The sequence below is a fragment of the Pipistrellus kuhlii genome, unplaced genomic scaffold (assembly GCF_014108245.1).
Source record: "Pipistrellus kuhlii isolate mPipKuh1 unplaced genomic scaffold, mPipKuh1.p scaffold_m20_p_7, whole genome shotgun sequence".
NCBI classification, from domain to species: domain Eukaryota; kingdom Metazoa; phylum Chordata; class Mammalia; order Chiroptera; family Vespertilionidae; genus Pipistrellus; species Pipistrellus kuhlii.
The window spans coordinates 6543005-6568090 of NW_023425573.1; the positions used below are offsets into that span (position 1 = coordinate 6543005).

Here is a 25086-nt window from a genome sequence, read left to right on the forward strand (position 1 = left end):
TGAAATGTCACTATAGCCCTAGGAAGGTGGCCCAAATCTGAAACACTGACACCACCAAACGCTGGTGAGGCTGAGGAGGGGCGGGGACTCTCATTCATTGCCGGCGGGAATGCCACGTGGCCTGAGCACGTGGGGAAACAGTTTGGCAGTCTCTTAGAAAACTGGAAATACTCTGCGATCCAGCAGTCATGCTCCCTCGTGGCTCCCCGAGGGAGTAACCAAACTTGGGTGCACACCAAAGCCTGTGCACGGGTGCTCACAGCAGCCTTATTCGCCATCGCCGGAACCTGGAGGCAGCCAGCACGCCCTTTATTTGGTAAGGGGACAAACCGCGGTGCAGCCACACAATGAGATGCTACTCAGCACCAAAAAGCAATGAGCCGCCAAGCAATGAAAAAGACTTAGAGCACATGTGTCAAACACAAGGCCCGCGGGCCAAATCTTTGATAGCATGTGAGTTGGTTAATAGCACTGTTAAGGAAAAGATTGTTCCACTCATTTTAAATTCACATTTCTGGTTAACATTGTCAGTTTATGACTGTTCAGTAAACCATTCGGTCCGCGATTTAGGCTGGATTTTAGATTTTGGCCCCTTCTCTGATTGAGTTCGACACCCCTAACTTAGAGGAACCTTGAAGGCACACTGCTGCGTTCACGAAGCCGATTGGAAAAGGCTGTGTGCTCCGTGATTACAACTGTATGGCATCCTGGGAAAGGCAAAACTGCGGAAAGAGCGAGGAGATCAGTGGTCGCCAGGAGTAGCGGAGGCGGGAGAGCTGGACAGGCAGAGCCCAGAGGGTGTTTAGGGCAGCGAGACCACGGTGCGCGGTAACATAATGGTGGGTAGACCTCATCACACAGTTGTCCAAGCCCATAAGATGTACACCACCAAGCATGAACCCTAAGGCAAACTGGTTTTTGCGTGTTCATGTGTCTTTTAGGTCCATGGATTGTAACACACGTACCTCTCTGGTGGGCATGTTGGTCACGGGAGGCTGTGCACGTGTGGGGGCGGGGCGGGGAGGTAAGGGAAATCTCTGCACCGTCTCTCCAGCTTTTAATTATTTATTTATTTTTTAAAGAAATTTTAAATACATTTTTATTGATTTTACACAGAGAGGAATTGAGAGGGACAGAGAGTTAGAAATGTCGATGAGAGAGAAACATCGACCAGCTACCCCTTGCACACCCCCTACCGGAGATGTGCCCGCAACCAAGGTACATGCCCTTGACTGGAATCGAACCCGGGACCTTCCAGTCCGCAGGCCAACGCTCTATCCACTGAGCCAAACCAGTCCCGGACCGTCTCTCCAGTTTTACTGTGAACTTAAAGCAGCTCTCAAAAAATATCCTTAAAATATTAAAAATAAATAAAAATAAACCCAGCAAATAATTAATAATAATAATAATAATAATAATAATAATAATAATAATAATATTAACCTTCACTGCAGACCTTCAAAGTTCAATTGCGCCCCCAGGCCCAGCCTCCTGCTGGACCGTTAGGGAAACGGGGAGAGGCCTGGCGCGCCCCCTGCGGGATGGGAGCGGGGGTGCGCCAGGGAATCCCCGGGAAAGCTCTCCATACTCCGCGCCGGTCCCAGCGCACCCGCACCCGCACCCTCGGGCGGCCCTCCGGAGCCGGTGCCGGGGCGAAAGCACTCGCGTGCACTCACGCACCGTGCAGCCCGGGGGAGGCTCCTGAGGGCGGGGCGGGTGGGCTGACGGAGCCGGGGTCAGGGTCCGAGCAGAAAAGGAAAGCTGGCATCTCTCCCCTCTCCCGGGTGCTCACACCCTGGGGTGCTCGCTGCAGCCTCCGCCGGGCCAGGTGGGGCCGGGTCCCCGCGGCGCCCCGCTCTACAGCCCGGGCCGGGCGCCCGGGGTCGGCTGGCGTCTGCGCTCTGACCGCACCGGGTGCCGCGGGCTCGAGCGGGTGACCCCGACCCTGCGGAGCGAACTTCCCCCGCCCCTGCCAGCGGCCAGGGCTCCGGGGAGGCCGCAGCACCGAGACACGAGAGCGCGGAAGCCGCGCGCGGCGCAGCCAGGGCCACGCTGGCGCTCCCTCCCCGGCGCCCGCGCGCCCCCAGCCCCGGTCACCGCGCTCTCCCAGCGCTGCCCCGGCGGAGACTGACTGCGCGGCCCAATACCCTGGCCCCGGGGTGCGGCCGACCGCCCCAGGGCGGCGTCCCAGGTCCCCGCTTCCCGGCCCGCGCGCCGGCCCCGCCCCCGGCGACCGCCGGCACCGTCCCAGCCGCCCGGAGCCCAGGACGCGTGCGGCCGGGCCCCGCCCCCGCCCGGCGGCCCCGCCCCCGCCCGGCGGCCCCGCCCCCGCCCGGCGGCCCCGCCCCCGCCCGGCGGCCCCGCCCCCGCCCGGCGGCCCCGCCCCGCCCGGCGGCCCCGCCCCCGCCCGGCGGCCCCGCCCCGCCCGGCGGCCCCGCCCCCGCCCGGCGGCCCCGCCCCCGCCCGGCGGCCCCGCCCCCGCCCGGCGGCCCCGCCCCCGCCCGGCGGCCCCGCCCCCGCCCGGCGGCCCCGCCCCCGCCCGGCGGCCCCGCCCCCGCCCGGCGGCCCCGCCCCCGCCCGGCGGCCCCGCCCTCCAGCGCCTCCGCAGCCACAGGGGGCGGGGCGCAGCGCGCACCACGTGGCCTCTGGGAGGTGAGTAGCGGCCGGGCCGCGCCTCGGCACCCGGTGTGTCCGGTTCCGCTCCGGGCGGCCCCGCGCCCCTGGGCCCTTCCCCAGGCAGCTCCTGGCGCCCCGGGTGGGTGGGCGCCCCGCTTGGCCTGGGGTCCCCAAGGGCCGTGGACCGCTCCGCCGCCTCTCATCTCCCCCTCCCATCTCCACCCGGATCCCGGGAGCTGCGGGCCCGGGGGAGCGAAGTGGCGCCTGCGGGCGCCGTGGAGGGGCGGGCGGGCAGGTTTGGGGGACCCGGGAGGCCTCCTCGCCGCGGAGGACCCGGTCTGTGCAGGACCCTCACGGCCAGGCTCCGTCCTCCAGAAGGAGGTCCATCAGCCGGCCTGGGTCTCCGCGCCGGCGCGGCCCGTGGCTGCACGGTGAGCGCCACCGGGGAGGGCGGAGGCCGGACGGAAACCGAAGGCGGGAACACCGTCCCCGCGGCCTGGGCGGGGCGGAGAGCGCCACCTTCTGCCGGGTCCTGGGCCGGCACCGCCGCCCGCTCACGCTCCAGCCCCAGTCCTGACAGCGCAGTGTGCAGGGCGTCCTGCAGGAGCTGTGCCGGTCTGGGTGCTTTTGCCCAAAGACCCCCTTTGGGATGAATTCAGAGCCACATCTCACTTCCCACGAGACTGGGAGAACCATGTAGGAGGAATTGGACAAAAGCTTTCCACATCTGTGCATTCCTTTGAATCCACAAAAGGACCTTAAAGAAAGCACTGGGACCGCCGGAGAGAGAAGGCGCTCTGGCCGGAGCACGCAGGATCCTTTGCCCAGCAGGTTGGAGGAGGCGGAGAGCGGGCAGTGCACATGGCCCTGGTGCCCTACGAGGAGTCGGCGGAAATGGGGCTGCAGAAATTCCACAAGCCTCTAGCCACCTTCTCCTTCGCAAACCACACCGTCCAGATCCGCCAGGACTGGAGGCAGCTGGGAGTCGCAGCCGTGGTCTGGGACGCGGTAAGCAAATCACTGATTTTTTAAAGTAAAATCACCATGCTCAATTTTTAAATATTTTCACAACCCCATCCCCTCCAAAAATACTCTACCCGCTTTCCTGATCGTCTTCCCCAAAAGAGACTGCATTGTAAAGGTGGGTAAAGGAAAGTTGAGGGAAGTTAAAATAAAGCACAAAGGATATTGCAAAATGATAAAGCCCAAAGTGAAGGTCATGTGTTTTCTTTTTTTAAAATATTTTTTTTATTGATTTCAGAGAGGAAGGGAGAGGGAGAGAGAGAGAGAGAAAAACATCAATGATGAGAATCACTGATCAGCTGCCTCCTGCACACCCCCTGCTGGGGATCGAGCCCGCAACCCAGGCATGTACCCCTGACTGGAATTGAACCAGGGACCCTTCAGTCCACAGGCCAATGCTCTCTCCTTTAAGCTTGCAGGCCTGGTCCCCCCAACTGCTCTCCCCTGCAGGCCTGGGTCCTCCCCCACACCCCCAGCTGCCCTTCTTTGCAGGCCTGGTCCCCCCAACTGCTCTCCTCTGCAGGCCTGGGTCCCCCCTTCCCTGCAGGAAGTATTAAGGAAGTTAGAGGCACATTTAGGAATAAAAATCAGTATGTGTAACTGAGTAATACTTCCAGGAACCTAGTCTAAGGTAACTACATGGGAAGTATTCCTAGGCCAAGCAGTAAGGACAGACAGTAGCGAGGAGTGGGTGGGCCTCCTCAGTGCTCACCGAGAAGAGCGAGTGCTCAGGAGACCAGCAGTGAGTGGCCAGGAGAACAGACGTTTAAAACCGTGCCAGCAGTGCCCAGTGCGCCTGTGGGATTGTATGCGGGCGCTCGCTCACAGGCCAAGTGTCCAGAAGGCGGCTAACACTCCCCTTTGATGCCCAGTGATGCGGCCTAGGGCTCCTGCCGGGTGGTGACAGAGGGAGGCACGCGGCCCGGGGGCCTCGGCTGCTGCTCCGCTTGTCTGAGAAACTGGCTTAGACACTGGACATTCCCTGAAGCAGAATCACAGAGCCCGTCGGTGCCAGGGAGTCTGGGGAGCCCGCGTGTGAGCAGTGACACATAAGAAACGAGTCTTCCCGGATTCAGCGGGACCCCGTGTCCTGTGGGCAGCGTCGTGGACCACTGCCGTCCCCGTGGGGCCTGTGGGACGCTGGGCCGCGCTTGCTCTGTGCGGTCACCTTGGTCTCCTCCCGCAGCACCTGCGTCCGTGCGTGCTGATCGCCTGGGTGTGGACCCTGGCAGCGGGAGAGGGGTGCCAGGATGTCTCCTGCCGGCGCCCCTGACGATGACGTCAACCCCAGCACTGGTTGACGTCATCACCCCCCCCCCCCCCCTGTGTTTGGACGCAGGCCGTCGTCCTCGCCACGTACCTGGAGATGGGAGCCGTGGAGCTCCGGGGCCGCTCCGCCGTGGAGCTGGGTGCCGGCACGGGGCTGGTGGGCATCGTGGCTGCCCTGCTGGGTGAGTGTGGCGCGCGGGCCATCCTGGGGGGATATTTTGTTTTTAAAGCCTGTTATTGTCTATTTCCTCACTTGCGTGCAGGCTCTGGGAGGTGGGCGTTTTTGTCCAGTGGCCACTCGAATGTTTGTGGAGCTGACAGATGTTCTGGGGGAATGAATGGTCAGCCGTCGTCAGGATCCTATTTCAGAAGCAGAGGAGGCCCACGTCGGAGAACTATTGAAATGGCGGGCACAGTGCTCTCTGACTGTTAAAAATCCAGAGCCCTAACCGGTTTGGCTCAGTGGATAAGAGCGTCGGCCTGAGGACTGAAAGGTCTCAGAGGTTCGATTCCGGTCAAGGGCATGTACCTTGGTTGTGGGCACATCCCCAGTGGGAGGTGTGCAGGAGGCAGCTGATCGATGTTTCTCTCTCATTGATGTTTCTAGCTCTCTCTCCCTCTCCCTTCCTCTCTGTAAAAAATCAAAAGAAATATGTATTTCCAGAGATAGCACTAGCCAGCTTGGCTCAGAGGATAGAGCATCAGCCTGCGGACTGAAGGGTTGTGGTCAAGGGCATATGCCTGGGTTGCAGGCTCGATCCCCAGTAGGGGGCATGCAAGAGGCAGCTGGTCAATGATTGTCTCATTATTGATGTTTCTCTCTCCCTCTATCTTCCTTTTGAAATCAATCAACATATATACTGCATCTAAGAAATCAGAGGTAAAATTCTGAGTCGAGCTGGGAAAGGCTGTCTGATTTCGGGAGAGATGAAGGATCACCGCCTCCCCTCCCAGGCAGCACACTGCCTAGCAATGGACAGACAAAGCGGGAGGTCCGGGCTTGTCACATCTGACAACTGGAACATGCTCACAGCCCCACACTCAGGACGGTAAATGTCCGAGTGAATTATTGAATACATGCCGTCCTCACCTAGTGTTGTAGCTCAAGATAAGAAACCTTGGGTACAGCTGCCTCTGATACAGCAGCTCCGGAAGCCGGGGGAGTGGAGGCGAAGATAACGGACTGAAGAAGGGGCCAATGGGAACTTTAGGGAGAGAATGAAACAGAATTTCAAATTCCAGAGCTGATAGGGCCAAAATTCAACAGGATCGATTACACATGCCATGTTATTCTAATGTAGACGAACAGGGTCGGTTCAGGGCTGAATTTACGTGGAGCTTTATTTTAAGGATTCAGCCTCTCTCACATATCTTAGTTCAAAGAATTGGTGGGTCTTTTGTTCACAGTCAAAACCCACAAGGAAGAGATTAGTAAAATACCGCCTCACTAATTTTATACACTGCACGTGGAAACCTAGCACTTAGAGGACATGCTCCCACGGTTTAACCCACAGCACTTTAGTACAGCCTAGTAATTTCTTCTCAGATTACGAGAGAATGATCATTGAGAAAGTCACAGAGGTAGCGGGAGTGAGCCAGCTGGGCTGCCTGGGCTCAGGAGACAAGTTGTAGAGGCAGGAGAAGGGCCCTTGGATCTTAGGAGAGAGAGAGGCAAAAGTAGAAGGCCTGGAGGCCCGGGGGGTGCGGGCAGGGAGAGGAGGAAGGGGAAGGCAGGGGCATGCTTCTGAGAGCCAGAGAGTACACCACCACCTAGCAACTTCTAAGTTTACCATTTTTCAATAACCGCTCGCGCGCACGCTCTCTCTCTCTGTCTCTCTCTCGTAACATAAATACATATAAATTGGCTGCTTTCTAACAACATAAGGAGAAGTAGACTAGGATTTCCTTTTTTTTTTTTAATATATTTTATTGATTTTGTTCAGAGAGGAAGGGAGATAGAGTTAGAAACATCGACGAGAGAGAGTCATCCATCAGCTGCCTTTTGCACACCCCCTACTGGGGATATGCCTGCAACCAAGATACTTGCCCTTGACCTGAATCGAACCCGGGACCCTTCAGTCCCCAAGCCGACGCTCTATCCATTGAGCCAAACCGGTTTCGGCGGACTAGGGTTTCTTAGTAGCCAGTTAATCTCCTCCTTGGTTCATTTTAAAGCTTTAATCCCAGAAAGTAGCCCTCCCCTTGTTTCTGCTATCTTGACATCTTCATAATCATTTGCTCCCAGATTTTTCATTGTGGGATTCCGTTTTACCCAGAAGCCTCCTGACTCACAAGATTGCAACCTAATGAATGACATGTAGAGGTAGACACCTCTGGAGGGAGGCCCAGCTCTGCCTGCAGAACGGAGAAGCCCCCGCTTGCTGTCACTGGGGACCCTGCACTTTCTAAGGTTCGCGTTTACAGTAGGCTGTGCAGGAGGAGCCACCCTGAGAGGCATGACCTGCACATCAGGGGGAATGTCAGGCGCCCACACTGCCCTTTAACTTGACCCGAGACCTGTTAGTTGTACTGATGGGACATTACTCTCTCTCTGTCCCACGTTCTAGGTGCTCAGGTGACTATCACGGATCGAAAAGTAGCACTAGAATTTCTTAAGTCAAATGTTGAAGCCAACTTACCTCTGCATGTCCAGCCCAGAGCCGTGGTGAAGGAGCTGACCTGGGGGCAGGATCTGGGGAGCTTTTCACCCGGAGAGTTTGACTTGATACTGGGAGCTGATATCATCTACTTAGAAGAAACGTTCGCAGACCTTCTTCAGACTCTGGTGCATCTCTGCGGCAGCCAGTCCGTGATTCTCTTAGCCTGCCGGATCCGCTACGAACGGGACAGCAACTTCCTAGCGATGCTGGAGACGCAGTTTACCGTGAGTAAGGTGCACTATGATCCTGAGAAAGACGTCCATGTTTACAAAGCACAGAAGAGGAGCCAGAGGGAGGGCTTGTAGTTGGCTGCAATTTATAGGAATGTTGTCATTAAGTGTTGTCAACGAAGGTCTTAGCTGGGGGAATCTAACCATGAAATGGCTTACTGAACAGAGTCTAATGAAAGGTTCTTGAGGAACAAACTGCTGTGAGTTTGTAGTCACTCTCCCCCTCACTCTGAAACCCAGTTAACATTCCGAAGGGTGAGCTCTGGTCCCTGTTGTTCCTGTATCCCATGTGCTCCCTCCTGGTAAGCGGTTTTCACTGGTACCGTGAAGGGCTGGCCTAACAGCATCTTCAAAGCAGTGAGCCCGTTTTCTTTAGTGAGATCCTACATCGTGCAAATCACTTCGAACACATTCTGAGATACATGTTGAGCTCATTTTCCTAATTTTCTGAATATAAGACAAGGTTTAACGTACATTCCCTGAGCTGTTAGTGCTGTTGAAACATTTTGTCTGCCCGTTTCGGTCTTACTTTCAGTTGTTTGAAGATTGGGACACAAGTTCCCTACAGTCTCATAGCATGCTTTTTGGATTAATTTCAGCTGTAGGTATATGAACAAAGGGAATCAGGAAAAATAACGTGTCAGCTACTTTTGAAAGCATGTGAAACCTTGGACCTCCATGGGCTCTGACTAGGTTATCATCTTCAGATCAAAAGCCGCTTTTCCCTTCACCTCTCCCCTTCCTCAGATGTTTTTGTAGTTCTTTCCTGGGCTTTCCCTGCCTCCTCGGAGTGCACAGGATGGCATTGAACAAGTTTTAAATCTCACCCCTCCGTGAGGTTCCTCTCCAAGAAGTTGTTCCTCCCGGAGGGCACTTATCACTGCTGGTTTGGGTCCCTCAGGTCACTGAGCTCCTGAGCACCACCAATGCTCTGCCTTTATTTTGCCTCCCCAGTGTTTGGTAGTAAATTTGTTGAGTGAAAAAGATGCATTCCATTTAGACAAATTTATCTTTGGGTTAAATGATTGCTACATTGTTTCATGATTATCTTTGTGATAGACCTGATGAATGAACCAACATTCCCCCATCCTTTTTTTTTATGATGTAAAAGCTTAACATTTGTAGACCACAAAATCATCGTCTCCGTATGGTATTTGATGTTATAGATTTTCTTTGTAAAACATCAGAAACAAGGCCCCCTTTTAACCTTTGAAAGAGTATTTGGATATGAAAATACCTGCTACGTTATTTTCTGCATATTGTAAATAGAGGATTTAATAAAGGTGAATTAAAGCCTTAGCCGGTTTGGCTTAATGGATAGAGCGTTGGCCTGCAGGACTGAAGGGGCCCAGGTTCGATTGCTGGTCAGGGCACATGCCCAAATTATGGGCTTGATAACCAAGTGGGGGGCATGCAGGAGGCAGCCGATCAATGATTCTCATATTTGATGTTTCTGTCTCTCCCTTCCTCTCTAAAGTCAATAAAAATATATTTAAAAATAAAGGTGAATTAAAAGTTTTGAGTATTCTGTGATGTTATCAGTTCAACACAATTCTGATGCCCAAGAAATAAAAATACCCAGTTTACCAAATCCATAAAATGCCAGTATTGTGCATGAATGTGGTCTTTTAAAACAAGTAACAAGAGCCCTGCAATATCAGCACTAACAAAAGGCCAATCACATTCAGGCATGCTATTAGAAATCATTGTATTCACCTCCTTTGCTTTAAAATCCCTAAACTTTGGCCTGGCCGGCATGGCTCAGGTTGAGCATCGACCTAGGAACCAGAAGGTGACGGTTCAATTCCTAGTCAAGGTATATGCCCACAGGCAGCTGATCAATGATTAATGATTCTCATCACTGATGTTTCTCCCCCTTTCTGAAGTTAATAAAATAATATATACATATCCACACACACACACACACTTTGAATGAAATATGTAAAATGATTTGGGGTGGAGAGCTCTACCAAGAAAGCACTGATAGGGTTGTTTTACATTTTCATAAAGCATTATAAGCCCTGGCCAGGTAGCTCAGTTCATTCATGTCTGTTGTCCCTATTAAAATCCCCCCTTCACTCTCAAAAATGTCTGTATAATAAATTATGTGGTGCCCACTCTTCACAAATAAAAAAAATAAAGTCAGAAAATTCCTTTAATACAATGGCAGGTGTAACAGGCTTCATAAACACATCGTGTACTTAAGAATAAGTGCAACTGCTGTTTTCAGAAACTGAGTCAATAGTATGAATCTTTTATTCATATGCTTTAAGCAAGGAGCAGATTAACACATTCCCTCCTTTTATAGGATCACAGAACTTCAGAATCATAAGGGGACCTGAGAAGTTAGCAATTATTGTTCTTCCAATGCAAACATGCGTTTTATGACATCAGAGAGAGTTGGTCACATGTCTCCCATGGGTGGTCTCAATAGAGCAGTAACATCTCCGAATCTTCAAATAGGCACTGATCAATCTTACTGCACAAAGAAATCTTGTGCTAAAAATTAGGAAGACAGGAAAATTAACTGAAGATATGTTCTTGTTGCTTGAATTAGTTTCCTGTTGCTCTGCAACACAAGCTTGTGATATATTCTAACATAACGTTTGCTCATTTAACAAAAGTAATAAATGTAAGTCCAAGAAAATATAGCTTAACACGACTGGCAAAAAACTAGAGACCCCATCCCCAAAAAAGAGACTTTGAGTTTTTAAAAGCATGTTTTATGTGACTGCACATAAATGTGTGTAAAAGGGCAATGACAGTTTTTACCACAAAGATTACAGTAAGAAAAAGCACTTTATGACAATATTTCACAAATTCACAAGGATCACTTTAATATACAAAGCAATGCTACCATTCTGAACACAAACCAGCTATGTACATAGTGTTAATAAAATGCTTTATAATTCAGTACATTTTATTTCTTTACACAGATAAAGCACAAAAAGATTTAAGTAAAAAAATTAAAACAGGGATGTTTCTAGAATGTAGGAAATTGTATTAGAAATGTATTTTCCTCATTATAGTTCTTTATTTAGTATTCAACTCCAATAGCAACATCAGAGTTGAAAATCAATACCCTGTTTTGTGCTGATAATTTTTGGGGGAGGTATTTGTTACCCCAGTCCTCAAAGGAAAACCAAAAAAAGCAAACACCTTTCTCTCTAGAAACTTCCCTGATTATTGTTTCTAAAAATTTTCAAGTGATACATCCAGGTTAGGATAATTCCTTTTTGGGGTGGGGATGATAACCAACATGTGGACAAATCGGTTAGGAACAACTTTACATTGGAAAACTGCTAACTAGCACTCTTGTTTGCCACCCCTAATAAATCTATACTCACAGAAAAATGCTGACAAATTATTTCCCACTTTTAATATAAATAATTTTATTACACACACAAATTGGAGTGGCACCTGGATAAAAATACATCTATAAAGCATTTACCGATTCAGTTTTAAAAACATAAGAAAATAAAACCTCCCAAACACAATGCTAGATCATTTCACTTGGCCAACTAAGCTAAGTTGCAGGGATTTTCTCCCATCCTTACCAATTTTTCAACTATCTCTGATTTACTTTCACATCTCTGAAATGCTTCTCAGACAGAAGCTTGGAAATACTATACTTCTGTAGGCAAATATTAAATAATGCCTGTATAAAGTAGGTAACATTTGAATTCCCTACTGCTTGACCCTTTCAAAGACATTTTCTGAAGACTGTTCCTTTTCCTTGCTGGTGAGAATTAAAAATGTATCGTTATACCAAGCTAGGACCTGCACCCACAGTACCAGAATGCAGACAGGTCAATATTTTCTCTGTGCTAAACAACTCTGCCTGTTTTATATTATCAATTTTGCTTCACAGGCTTTGTTCTATCCCCCCTCCCCCCATTTTTATTTTTAAAAATAAATTTCAAGCTAAAACACCTGAAATATAATCCCTCCATTTAAACGTTATCTGGTCCCTCTTGAAGTCTGCCCCTGAGGACACATACAAAGGCTTAAGCTACATTCACTAATCAGTAAGAACTTACCATGAGCATGAGACAGATGGAACTGCAGCACCCTGTTTGATTTATTTGAAATTCTTCCATACTGACTCAGCTTCAGGGTATGTTCAACCCCGCAGGGATTAGTGCCTCTCTTAGCCAATGATTCTAGAAAGTCAAGGAAACCAGTTCCTAGTACATACAGTGACTGTGCAGTCAACTTAAAAAAGTCAACACATCAACATTAAAAGTATTCAAGATGTATGAAGTCACTTCAAGTAAGCCACTCACAAGTCTGGTTGTGCTTTGTACAACGGAGTGAGCAAATTTTATCCCACCTCTCTCCACCCAGAGGCTTACTAAGCACGCTTCTTTCTCCCTCCGCATCTGAAATCAGTCAAATTTAGGCAGCATCTCTTTGACGTTAACCAGGCCAATTTTAAGTGAAGTAAATTTAGTCAAATGATTACATGTGGCCTCCACTATGACAATAATTGCCTTGAAAATTCTTTTACCATTCTGGACAAATCCATGGATATCTTGGCATTCTATAGACAGTGTTAATGAGGATAAGACACTCATTTAAAATCGGAAATATTTATTCACTTGAGTTGCTTTTCTTCCCATCTTTATCCAAGATGAAAAAGAAAAGGGCCTCATTTCTAGTTAATGGGGCTAGACAAATCTAATTTACTGGTATTTTTCTTTTACAACTATAAGGCTAGACTGTAGGTGCTAAAGTATTTTAACCAATGAAAAGTTTTCATTTTTAAAAAGTCCCATTATTTGAAGGAGAAAGACATAAAAAGTCAGTTGACAATTAATTGATGAGGGAATTTCTCAAGTTGATACCCAAACCGGGTAATTTTTAAAAGTGCAAGTTATACCAAACATTTACAAAGAATATAATGTCAATATAATCCAAACAAATATACAACTTTTGTATTAAGTCAATGGGAAACAATATACCAACAGTCTTCAGGGCTACAAAGGCAATAAAATAAAGCCTCTTGAAAATAACCAAAAATGTATATAGTCACTGTTTCTAAAACACACTTTAATGAAAAATAAATCTTAACTTTAAGATATAAGCTTTATTTAATCCTGCAAAATGAAGCAGCTTTTTTTTTTAATCTTCAAAATAAAGAGACAAATTTATGCTGACTGTATCTGATCACAGAATTTAAAACATATTAAAAATGAAAAGAAGGAATCTAGATTGAAGTCACTTCAAGTAAGTAAAAGCATCCTGGTTTAAACAAACTTATTTCTTCCTAAGCCTTTGTATGATTCCACATGTCACCCGAATGGTCCGAATGATACTAGGGATTAGGCCTGAGAGACAGAGATAAACTTCTGCCAGGTGACTTCTGATTGGACAGCCTGCTGGCTGGCACTGTGCTTTCAGATACTAGCACTGCTGCTGACCTTCCACAAAACACATTTTCTGACAAAATCCCTGCTCAAACGAAAAGACCAAAATTCCTGCCCCAGGATGATTTCTGAAATGAGTGGTACCTTCTAGAAGCTATCTTTAAATGTTCTTACCACGGTTATAGCTGCCAGAGACAAAGCATAAAAACCAAATACTCTGGGGTGGAGGGAGTTTTCAAGTGACTAGTAACATGTTTAAAAACATCAAACCAAAGAAAACAAACAATAATGATAATTTAAAAAAAACACTTGGAAGAAAATTAGAAGACAAAAATCAATCATGAGTGCTGGAGTAACGCAGTCCAAGAAACTATCAAAAGGTATGCAATAGAAAACGCAAAAATGTAAAATTTCACCTAACCTCAATATACTATAATACTCGGCATTCCTGACTTAAGAGCTCTCAGAGCTTCAGATTATATACTATACTGTATGTATATATATATATGTATATATGTACACATTTATCATACAAATGCCATTCCCCCCCGAGAATATCTAAAGAACAGAGCACCTATGACAGTATTATGGTTGCCAATATGGTACTTCAGTTTAAGAGAATGAACTTAAAATTACATCTGATATCAATTTTTTAATGTGAACACATTGGATCTAGCCCTTTCTAAACCACTTTTCAGTTACACACTATCAAAGCTTGAAAACTAATAAGAGTAATATCAAAAATAAACCCCTCCCACTTCATTTTTATTAGTTATTCTGTCCTATAGATAAAAGTGCCACATGGCCCTATGTTTGCAAAGTGATACCAAACTATTTTCTAGGCAAATCAGTAGCATATGTACAAATTCCTATGATAACATTTCCATTCCCTTTTGGCCAACATAAGAGAAAAAAAAACAATTATTACTAGTAAGATTGCCATTTATGTTCTTGGCTACAATATTTTTTTCATTATGTCATTTTCTTAATAAAAATTCTCAAAGTTGCATGCATAAAAACTAACTTTTCCCCCCAATTCTTGTTTAAAAAAAAAAAAATCTGCACAAAAGATGCTTAATTTCTATAAACTGAAATCTTCAAGTCTCTCCAAAGGTCTAAAGCAGATTTAGCAACAGAATACATTTGTTATCTCACCATTTAAGTAACTGACTTCAAACCAGTGCAATCATCCTCAGGTATAAAGGACTGGTCTTTCTACAATAACTTACAAATCCAACCATATAATATGGAAGTGATTGCCTTGATTCATCAGGGATTAAGAGGACCACCAAATTTCTAATTAAATAGAGAGCCTAACTTTTAAAAAAGAAATATCTTCCATTTACAACTTGCTAAATACTAGACAGTTTTCATTTATAAAGCTTATGACATTCAAAATGTTCACTCTGACTAATTACAAAAGAATTCTAGTTGGTGAACAAATTTGTGATTTTGATTCGTTTCTGTTAACCAATTTTGGAAAATGACATCTCTATACTGGTATACAAGTAATTTTTACATTCCCCATTAGCTCAGCAGGATAAACATCAATCTTTACAACTGTTTGAAAGCCTTCTTGAGAATATGGTATATTGTCAAAATACACTACATCACTCAATTCTTAGAATGATGCTTCTTCATAAACTCTGTTCATCCTTGAAAAAAGACAGTGGTTTGTTAAAAACAAAAATATACCTTTTACAACTATTAATTAAAAATTTCACTTTTAAAAATGGACCTAATAATTAATTCCGATCTGCATACTTTAACACATTAACAAAGTAAACTTTAAAAAATAATCCATAACTAAACATAAAATATTAATTTTCTTGACTCTCTTCTAAAAGAAACCTTCTCAAATGAGAAATGATATCTAACATTATGTCAGTCTCCAATTTTTTAAATTTACCTTAGTTTTATTTTTCTTTTATTAGTCTTATTTTTCTATTAAAGAATAATTTTTAGATTTACCAGGCTTAGTGATCAAATGAATAATTAACAAAAAGTAGTATTGGAAACAATGTATGATACATACAAGCACAGACTGTTCTAGTCAGGAGTTAAAAAAGATATCTCCTTTATAGAATGACAAAGACCATACTAGTATAGCTACTGGAAACTGAAAGCATAATTATCTTTTTTAGGATACTTTGCAAGAATAATAATCTAAATGTTGTAGAATACAGCAGTCATTCAAACATGTCTAAAGAAAATTACTTCCCTTGTCACATCTAATAGTGTACTTTTCAGAGCTATATTCTTACAACTTTGTTAAAAAAATTCAGTAGAGATATTCTGTTAAAGAATGTTAATACGGAAAAGATTTAAAATAAGTATTTTCCTACACATTTTATAAACAAACATATCACTTTGCTTTACTTAACATTTTGAAGGCTTTCCTATTGGTGGTATAATGTAAGTGCAAATGGGAACAGTTTAATTAGAAATTGTTTTTAAGTAAATGAGTGACAATATAAATATTTTTGAAGGCGATGACAAAAACATTTATTTAAAAACCTTGCTATATAACTCGGAGGGCTGGTTTTGAGTAAAGCATCTTTTTTCCTAAGAATTTTGAACTAAAACAAAATTTGTACTTACATTTATTTCAATTTAATTTAAAATTAAAATACCATGCCTTTTCATTCAGTTGGTTACTTCTCTTAATGTATTCAAAAATGTTGAACACATATACAACTAAATTAAGAAGCAACAACTGCCCTACAGAAGAGCTGTAGTTAATACAGAATGTTTTTAAGAATCAAGGATGTTTTCAGTATTGAAGAGATTGTACATAGAAAGCACTCCAAATTCATTCTTACTTTCTTCAACACCATTCTTTAGAGGGTATTTCTTTTAATGAGTTTACATAATTCACAATGAAACTGTAGAAGCATCAATTTGGCAATCACTTCTTCATTGCACCTTACTTACTTTATGCATGTGGCCCACACATTACTTCAGCGTTAAGAGGCTGGGGTAATTCTGTCCCTAAGGCAATCAAGGCGCTCAGCACAAATCTTGAAATTAAAAAATGTTTTCTTTTCCTCATTTCCCCCATCAATTTACAAAGTCAATCAATTATTACTTCTTGAGGAGGATGGGGGATGAACTGCAGAAGTCTCTTCATGATTCCTGGTGCTGAAAACTTCTTGAAGGAAAAAGTGGAGGCAGGTGTAGGAACATTCACAGTTTAATGCAAAAGCACAAACGAATGAAATTCTGTAGTTGCTTTCAGGCAGTTTTGCGCATAGAAAAAAAGAAATGTTTAGAAAATAAAACGTTTATTTTGTCTTTCTGGTTGTGGCCAAGCCAGTTCTTTGTCCAATGTAACAGGTGAGATTTAAATCCCAAATTAATCTGATTTGTGGCAGTAAAGGTCCTTAAGTGCTTTTAGCTCCTCAATCAGTGTCTTGTTTTGGTTTTCAAGCACTGCCACTCTGTTTTCTAAACACTTCACATATTCTTTCTTCTTTCTACGGCACTCCCGTGCTGCTTCCCTATAAGCAACAAAAAGGAAATATTTTGTAACATTTCTAAATCATTTATTGTGAGTTGGAATAGATTTCTTTTTTTAGAAAGTTAGCTCATGTTATTTTAATATATTATAAATTTAGCATTTGAAAGAAATACAGAATGAATTGGAAGTTGCCTTATATAAAACATTTAATTTTAATATACCACAGAAATTTGATTCAAAACACCCCAAATGTGAAAACTCCACAACCAAAAGGGCTGGACAGTCACTTAAAAATCGTATTTTTAAATGTTTATTAAAATGTTCTGCATCATAAGTATAAAACTTGAAATTCTATCAATATCAGTAATTAATAAGTGATGAAGGCAAATTTTAGTGTGAAAAATCATCCTTTAAATCAGGGGTGGGGAACCTTTTTCTGCCAAGGGCTATTTAGATAATTTGTAACATCATTTGCAGGCCACACAAATTATCAACTTGAAAATTAGCCTGCTATATTTGGTCAAATAATTAATTAACTCACCCTTAATGCATTGGCAGGGCCAGACCAAATGATTTCATGGGCCTTATATGGCCCGCAGGCTGGACATTCCCCATCCCTGCTTTGAATAGAAAGATCTCACAAACTCATTATTTCAAAGCATTTTAAAAAATCTAACACAAGTCTCTTCAACAAATGATGTTGAGAAAATATACAAAAGAAGACAGTTGAACCCTTATCTTATACCCTATACTAAATTTAAATAAAAATGGATTAAAGACCTAAAGCTGTAAAACATCTAGAAGAAAACAGTGGAAAAGCTTTAAAACAACTCAGTTAGGCAGCGATTTCTTGGCTATGTCACCAAAAGGACAGGCAACAAAGTAAAAGTAAACATGAAAGCAAATATGAAAATGTGACTACATCAAACTTAAAAACCTCTGCACATCAAAGAATACAATGAACAGCGTAAAAGAGCTACCTATAAAATAGGAGAATATTTGCAAATCATACGGAGTTAATATTCACAATATACAAAGGACACCTACAACTCAACAACAAAATAACTGGATTAAAAAACGGGCAAAGGATTTGAATAAACATTTATCCAAAGATATACAGATGGCCAAAGATATACAGATGGCCAACAAGCATATAAAAAGAATGCTCAATATCAATCTAATCATTAGAGAAATGCAGATCAAACTACAATGAGGAATACCCTCACAGCCATTAGGACTACTATAAAACAACAACGACGACAAACAAAAGCAAATAACAAGTGTTGATGGGGAAGTGAAGAAATTTAAAAACTTGTACGTTGTTGGTAAGAAGGTAAGATAGTGCAGCCAGTATAGAAAACACTATAGCAAGTCCTCAAAAAATTAAAAAGAGAATTTCATGTGGCTCAGCAATCCCACTTTGGGGGATATATCCAAAAGAATTGAGAAGGATACTGCAGAGACATTTGCACACCCATGTTTCTAATAGCATTGTTCACCATAGTCAAGAGACAGAAGGAAAGCAACCCAAGTATTGATTCATAGATGAACACATTTTAAAAATGTGGTGTATATATAAACAATGGAATATTATTCAGCCTTAAAAATGAAGGAAATCCTGTCACACGCTACAACATGGATGTATTCTGAGGACATTATGCTAAGTAAAATAAGCAGTCACAGACAAATACTTTATGACTGCACTTCTATGAAGTATCTAAAGTAGTCAAATTCATAAAAACAGAAAGGAGAATGGTGACTGCCAAGGACTAGAGAAGGAGGGGGAAATAAGGGAAGTTGTTTATTATGAAGTATAAGTTTTGCCAGATGAAACAGTTCTGTAAGTCTGTCGCACAATAATGTGAATATACTTAACACTATTGAGCCTGTATACTTAAAAATGGCTAAGATGGCAAACTTCATGTTTTCTTACCAAGATTAAAAATAAGTTTTTAAAAAATCTAAGATATTAAAAGTAATAAATATTTTTTAGCAAGCTATTAAGTCACTAGCCGGTGAATATGTTACTGACATGGTAAAGGAGGAGTATGGCTGCAAGCAGAATTAAGGTTGTTAATCAGCTGATCTTAAAATAAGAAAATTATCCTGGATTATTATCTGAGTGGGGCCAATGTATCAGAAGGGTCTCTAAAAGTGGCAGAGAGCCAGAAGATCCTATGTAATAGAAGAATAATATGCAAATTGACTGCCCCCATGTGGACACAAGATGGCTGCCACAAGATGGCCAGCAGGGGAGGGCAGTAGGGAGGGACCAGGCCTGCAAGGGAGGGCAATTACGGGCTATCAAGCCTGCAGAGGAGGGCAGTTAGGGTGATCAGGCCTGAAGAGGAGGGAAGTTGGGGCAATTGGGCCTGCAGGGAAGGGCAGTTGGGGAGGACCCAGGCATACAGGGGAGACCAGCCCTGCAGGGGAGGGCAGTTATGGGTGATCAGGCCTGCAAGGGAGGGCAGTTAGGGGCAATCAGGCTGGCAGGGGAGTGGTTAGGGGGTGATCAGGCTGGCAGACAGAAGCGGTTAGAGGCAATCAGGAAGGCAGGCAGGCGAGCAGTTGGGAGTCAGCAGTCTTGGATTGTGAGAGCGATGTTCCAGAGTGGAGAAGGTGCAGGCTGGGCTGAGGGACACCCTCCCTCCCACCAATGCACAAATTCTGTGCACTGGGCCTCTAGTATGACTATAAAAGGAAGACACAGCAAGATGTTACACTGATGACTTTGAAGATGGAGAAGGAGCCATGAGCCAAGGAATGTTAGGTAGCCACTAGACGTTGGAAGGGCAAGGAGACACTCTCTCCTGGAATCTCCAGAAAGGAGCGAAGTCCTGTATGCTGGAAAATGGAGTACATATTGTGTTCACAGAATGAAAGCATCAGTATTGTTAAGATGCTCCTCAATTTGGCCTATAAACTCAACACAATCCTAATAAAAATCTCAGCAAACTTTCTCATAGACATCAACAAACTGATTCTAAAATTTATCTGAAAATGCAAAGGAACCAGAATGGCTAAAACAATTCTAGAAAAGAACAAAGTTGGAGGACTCACATTATCCAATTAAAAACTTACTAATAGTAAACTAGACAGAATGATATTGACAAAAGGGAGACAGACCACAAAGCAGATAACACCTTGTGCATTGTTGGTAAGAAGGTAAGATAGTGCAGCCAGTATAGAAAACACTATAGCAAATCCTCAAAAAATTAAAAAGAGGATTTTAATCACTTTCCCATCAACACTTGTCCAGAAACAGACCCACACAAATAGAGTTGGTTAATTTTCTATTGTACAAAAGTGCAATGGCAATAGAGAAAGGACAGTCTTTGTAACAAATAATGCAGGAAAATGAGTGTCCATATACAGAAAATGAAACTTGACACACCTCACACTTTATACAAAAGTTAACTCCAGAGGGATCATAGGCCTAAATGTAAAACAATTTCACATTTGATATAGAACAATTGGATCTCATATGTTGTTGGTGGGAGGGCAAATAGTACAACCATTCTGAAAAAACAGTTTGGCTGTTTTCTTATAAAGTTAAATATATACTAGTATTCCTCTCAGTAACTTTATTCATAATCCTCCAAAGCTGGAAAGAACTAATATGAACTTCAGGGTAAACCAGAGTACATATATACAATGAAACATCAGAGATAAAACCAATTATTGATTCATGCAACACTACTTAGTGAATCTTGAATGCATTTTGCTATGAAAAAAGCCAGATCCAAAAGACTATATACTGTATGATTCCATTTATGTTAGATTCTGGAATATGCAACCCTGGATGGGCTGTGGGTTCCTGTTTTATGAGAGAAAACTGAGGTTTAAAAGGTTAATATGTTCTTCTAAAATCACAGTAAAAGGGGTAAATACAGGACTTGAATTCAGATCTTTGATGTTCAATCTCTGTTTCTTTCGATTTATTCATAGTGTTTGAAGACTCTTGGGGTTAATAGCAGAGGCATATTTTCACCAATTTATAACTTGTTATATCTTTATATACCTCATTTTCATTTTATTAATATTAAAATCCTAAGGTAAATATAAGCAAATAAAAATATTGTTTTTAAATGTCAAAATTATTTATAGCTATGAACTTACTTTATGATATGTAGCATTTTTATTGTTGATGACTAATTCTATTTTAAAATTTTGTCAATTACAAGGTATTCTTAGACAATCTATTTTCAAAGAATATTTAAGTATTAAACTATTACAATTTTGAGTAAAGGTAATAGTCATTAAGCCATGGATTAGCTATCATACATTTACTATTTTACAAAAAAATTTAACATTTAATTTTAATAATATACATGAAACTATTGATCTTGAAACATACTGCTCATGAAAAGAAACAAATTTAAAAATACGTATATATATTTCCAGCCCTAGCCGGTTTGGCTCAGCGAATAGAGCGTCTGCCTGTAAACTGAAAGATCCCAGGTTCGATTCTGGTCAAGGGCACATGCCTGGGTTGTGGGCTCAATCCCCAGTGGGGGACTTGCAGGGGCAGCTGATCCATGATTCTCTCTCATCATGGATGTTTCTATCTCTCCTTCTCCCTCCCTTCCTTTCTAAAATCAATAGGGACTTAGGGACACACACACACACACACACACACACACACACACACATATACACATACATACATATATAATACACACACACACACACACACACATATATATATATATATTTTTTTTTAATTGATTTCAGAGAGGAAGGAAAAGGATGAGACAGAAACATCCATGATGAGAGAGAATCATGGATCAGTGGCCTTTTGCACACCCCCTGTTGGGGATCAAGCTATAACCCAAGCATGTGCCCTTGACCAGAATTGAACCCTGGACCCTTCAGTCCCCAGGCTGATGCTCTATCCACTGAGCCAAACCATCTAAGGCAAAAACAAACAATTTTTTTTTTTTTTAAACAAACTAGCCAGTTGGTTAAAGCATAATGAATATATAGCAAATTGTGCACTAAACCTTTCATGGGGAAATTGCAGAAAAAGAATACTACTTTATGATCAAAGATTAATCTATAATACTGTTAGCCATTTCCTAAGTGTAGTTTATTAAATAAAGAAGTTTTAGCAAGATCCATCAATTCTACCAGAAAAAATTCAGCACCAATATCCTATTGTCAGCAGATGTAAAAGACACACATCTGGAAGAATGTGAAGACGTAGCCGACTTACAACCATCTCAGTAAACAATGTAAGTACCTGTTCTTCATTAGCCGAACCTCTCTCTTCCGTGCGGCTTCTTCAGCAGGCTGTGTGGGGAGCGCGGGAGAGGAAGCCATAACAACGCCAGGGGCGATGGTGCTAGTGGGCGCTGTGCGAATCTGGTATGTCTGCACATCTCCAGAGGCCGCTGGAAAGAAAACGGTGAATGTGCTGTAAGACATGGAAGCACTGTGCCCTGTGAAACTAGGTATGCAATCATCAATCTAAACATACATTTTGGATTAAAGGAGGGTTCGGGGGGAGAGAAACATGATTCTGACTAAAATGGTGAAAGAATCAGCATTACTGAGAAGTAATTACTGAGAAATAATTCCCAACTTAATGTATTTATTAGTATAGAGCCTGGGGGGAGAGGTCTTAACCTACATCTGGTGGATTTTTAATTTATATTTCATTGGAATGCAGTTCTATTCTGCTGTTAACATGCTTACCAACCTTAAGTCTAAAAGGTAAGCAGGGCACAGCTTGGTTCATCTTCCTAGATATAGTCCTCAATGTCTTCCTTTGATATTGGTAAATTCATATTAAAAAATTTCAAGTAGACTCTTGCCACGACATAAAAACGACCATGATTTTTTCATCAAATAGCAAAATAGAAGAAAAAATAAAGCATTATGGTCAACTATTATAAATTTCTAATTGACACAAAACCAAGTATGAAAAAATATACCAAATGATGACAATTATATCATCTGTAAACATTGTTTAATGTATTAGTTATTCTTCTAACTAAATGATCTATTATTTGTGAAAAGAAATATAATCACTACTGGTCAAACTGCTTCTAAAAACAGCTTAGTAATATGCCCTCGTAAGAATTAGGAACCTAACTTTATCTGAGAGAATTTGAAGGACTTTATAAAATTATCCATATTTGTTAATATCAATTAAAATGTGTAGTTTGAGTGGAAAAGATTTATATACTAAACATGTTACCATCTTCAAACTGACGTTCAGAATTCAAATTCACTGACATCCTGCTTTACAATTTTTGAGTACCTGCATGTAAAGTGAAAAGGTGTTTTACTCCCATTAACAAGCAAAGTATTATCTTCTTCAACTATTATTTTTTAGTAACAGAATATATTCTGTAAATACATTTGGGCCCTTTAAGTAAATTATGACTCTCTCTAATTGATGTTTTAGAATTATTTAAAAATTATCTTCCATGATGAGGGGATGGGGCACAACTGTCATTATCTAACAGAGGCAAAACATATTAATAAAAACATTTTCAGAAACATTTTTTATTTCCTCAATATGCAAATTTCCAATCTGATATAAACCATGTATTAAAATATTAAAATAGTTTAAAAGAAAAATGATCAACTCTTATCCATAAAAGATAATCCTGAAACAAATCGGAAAAACAAAACTAAATTAAATTAAATAGAAAAAAAAGCTATTACTATAATTCATCAAGGACTTAACTACTACTTTTCTACATAGACCAGCAGAGTTACATACCGGTATAAGCTTTTTCAGAATACAATGCTTTCATTAGAAACAAAAAGCGATAATCTTAGATGATGATGATATAAATTTCTTTTGAGTAAAACAGCAGAGAAACAGAAATTTGAATCTCCAGTTTCTTATCAGTACAACTCTCTCATTTGACACATGAAAAAAAATGAGTCCAGGGAAGCTGAGTCTTATTCCAGGTCACATAGCAAATCTATGCAGAATATAAGCTAGAATCTAGCTTCCCTAACTCCTGGTTTTATTGTCTTTCCATTTAACCTACCCCATTTCTCCTATCCCCAAATTCTAGAGGTGTTAAAAATAGAAGTTATATTTTTAAAACTGAAAATAGTTGTTTTTATGCCATGACATTTTGGTCTAACTAGAATAATGGAAGATTTAGTGGAAAATTTATTTATAATGAAGAAAAATTTACATTTCAACAGTGTCTTACAGTATTATACTTACTTTTTCTGAGCTTACAAACTTTCAGCCTCTCAAAGAATGGACCATACCTGTGAAACCTGAATTCACTTACCTTGAACAACAACTTGGTTGCTGGGCACTAAGATCTGCTGTCCGTCAGTGGTCTGCGCGTACTGCAGAATGGTGGTGCCCGGCTGTGTGGCGGCTGCGTTGGTCATGGTTAATGTTTGCAGGCCCTGCACCCCATCGGTACCATTGTTAGCCAGTTGTATTGCTCCTCCCTGGGTAATGGCAACTAAAACCCAATGAATTTTATTGTTACAAGTTTAATTAATACCATATAGGACTTTTCCAACACACTAAATTCAAAGTAATTTGTGAGACATAAACTCGGAGAAACTATAACAGCAAATAACACCGGTAAGAAGGATTTGGTACTCGGAAGTACCTTTCTGCTCAGGAAACCCACAATCAATTTCTGTAATATAAATGCACTCTATGTACCACATTATAATTTATAATAATGTCTGTTAATTTTTTAAAAAGTAGTTAAATGAGAAAACATAAGAATTCCTTTGGAAGTTTTTTTGGTTTAGAGGAGGTACCATACTTGCTTTATTCTAGCACTACCTACCTAATATTCTGCTTAGTATTGGCTATCTCACTCAATTTCCTGAGGATAGGAAATGTGGTTTTTCTTCTCTACTTACATATTCTTATTGCAATAATGGGCATGTAATAGGCACCCAGTAAATAGTTGTCTTAATACATAATTAATAAAGTAGCTCAGTAGTACCTTCTTTTCTCTAACCTGCTAGCAATACACAACCATAACAAAAGTCCACTCAATGAAACAACTGAAATGTCCCATGGAACTTAATTATCAGTCTCTCATGGATTTTAAAATCAGAGCTTAAGATCATCATCTAGAGAAAAATAACATGATTGCTATTTCTAAGTTACTTATCCACACATTATCATATAGGATTTTTAAAAATATTATTTAGCCGAAACCGGTTTGGCTCAATGGATAGAGCGTCGGCTTGGGGACTGAAGGGACCCGGGTTCGATTCCGGTCAAGAGCATGTACCTTGGTTGCGGGCATATCCCCAGTAGGGGGTGTGCAAGAGGCAGCTGATCGATGACTCTCTCTCATCGATGTTTCTAACTCTCTATCTCTCTCCCTTCCTCTCTGTACAAAATCAATAAAATATATTTAAAATAAATAAAAAAATAAAAAATAAAAATATTATTTACTAACTAACCACAAATCATTCATCTGTTACAAAGTAATCAACTTTAGCTC

At 42.4% G+C, this 25086-nt stretch overlaps 2 protein-coding genes across 16 annotated transcripts in view; one reads left to right on the plus strand and one right to left on the minus strand.

The window, feature by feature from the left end:
- Positions 1-2637: 2637 nt before the first annotated feature.
- METTL21A (methyltransferase 21A, HSPA lysine) lies at positions 2638-24717 on the plus strand. Of its 4 annotated transcripts, none has more exons than XM_036420579.2 (4): positions 2638-2652; positions 3448-3624; positions 4979-5090; positions 7476-8504. In XM_036420579.2, the coding sequence occupies exons 2-4, from the start codon at positions 3478-3480 to the stop codon at positions 7871-7873; spliced, it is 657 nt and encodes a 218-aa protein (XP_036276472.1). In that variant the 5' UTR covers positions 2638-2652; positions 3448-3477; the 3' UTR covers positions 7874-8504. The 4 variants fall into 4 exon arrangements, with proteins under 4 accessions (XP_036276472.1, XP_036276469.1, XP_045431548.1 ...); XM_036420576.2 differs by lacking the exon at positions 2638-2652 and adding an exon at positions 21907-24717 and having other exon boundaries at positions 2659-3624; positions 7476-7792; XM_045575592.1 differs by lacking the exons at positions 2638-2652; positions 7476-8504 and adding an exon at positions 7154-7415 and having other exon boundaries at positions 2659-3624.
- CREB1 (cAMP responsive element binding protein 1) overlaps positions 10039-25086 on the minus strand; it is a 54169-nt gene continuing 39121 nt past the window's right edge. For 6 of the 12 annotated variants that reach the window (XR_006740511.1, XR_006740513.1, XR_006740512.1 and 3 more), the window contains 4 exons: positions 23893-24075; positions 21870-22020; positions 16102-16667; positions 10610-14822 (listed from right to left, as the gene is read on the minus strand). Coding sequence is in view for 1 of the 12 variants with exons in the window: in XM_036420568.2 (XP_036276461.1) it covers positions 16523-16667; positions 21870-22020; positions 23893-24075 (479 nt within the window). In the remaining 11 variants the exon portion in view is untranslated. Of the gene's footprint in view, positions 10298-10609; positions 14823-15645; positions 16668-21869; positions 22021-22829; positions 22971-23002; positions 23133-23892; positions 24076-25086 lie in introns of those variants that run through there. The other 6 variants (XR_006740516.1, XR_006740517.1, XR_004984786.1 and 3 more) reach the window with 6 other exon arrangements.

Excerpts from the sequence above, each read along its gene's own strand:
- METTL21A (XM_036420579.2), top strand. The coding sequence starts at position 3,478 with ATGGCCCTGGTGCCCTACGAGGAGTCGGCGGAAATGGGGCTGCAGAAA. Across the intron at positions 3,625-4,978 it reads CAGCCGTGGTCTGGGACGCG|GCCGTCGTCCTCGCCACGTA; the intron begins GTAAGCAAATCA and ends GTTTGGACGCAG. Across the intron at positions 5,091-7,475 it reads CATCGTGGCTGCCCTGCTGG|GTGCTCAGGTGACTATCACG; the intron begins GTGAGTGTGGCG and ends CCCACGTTCTAG.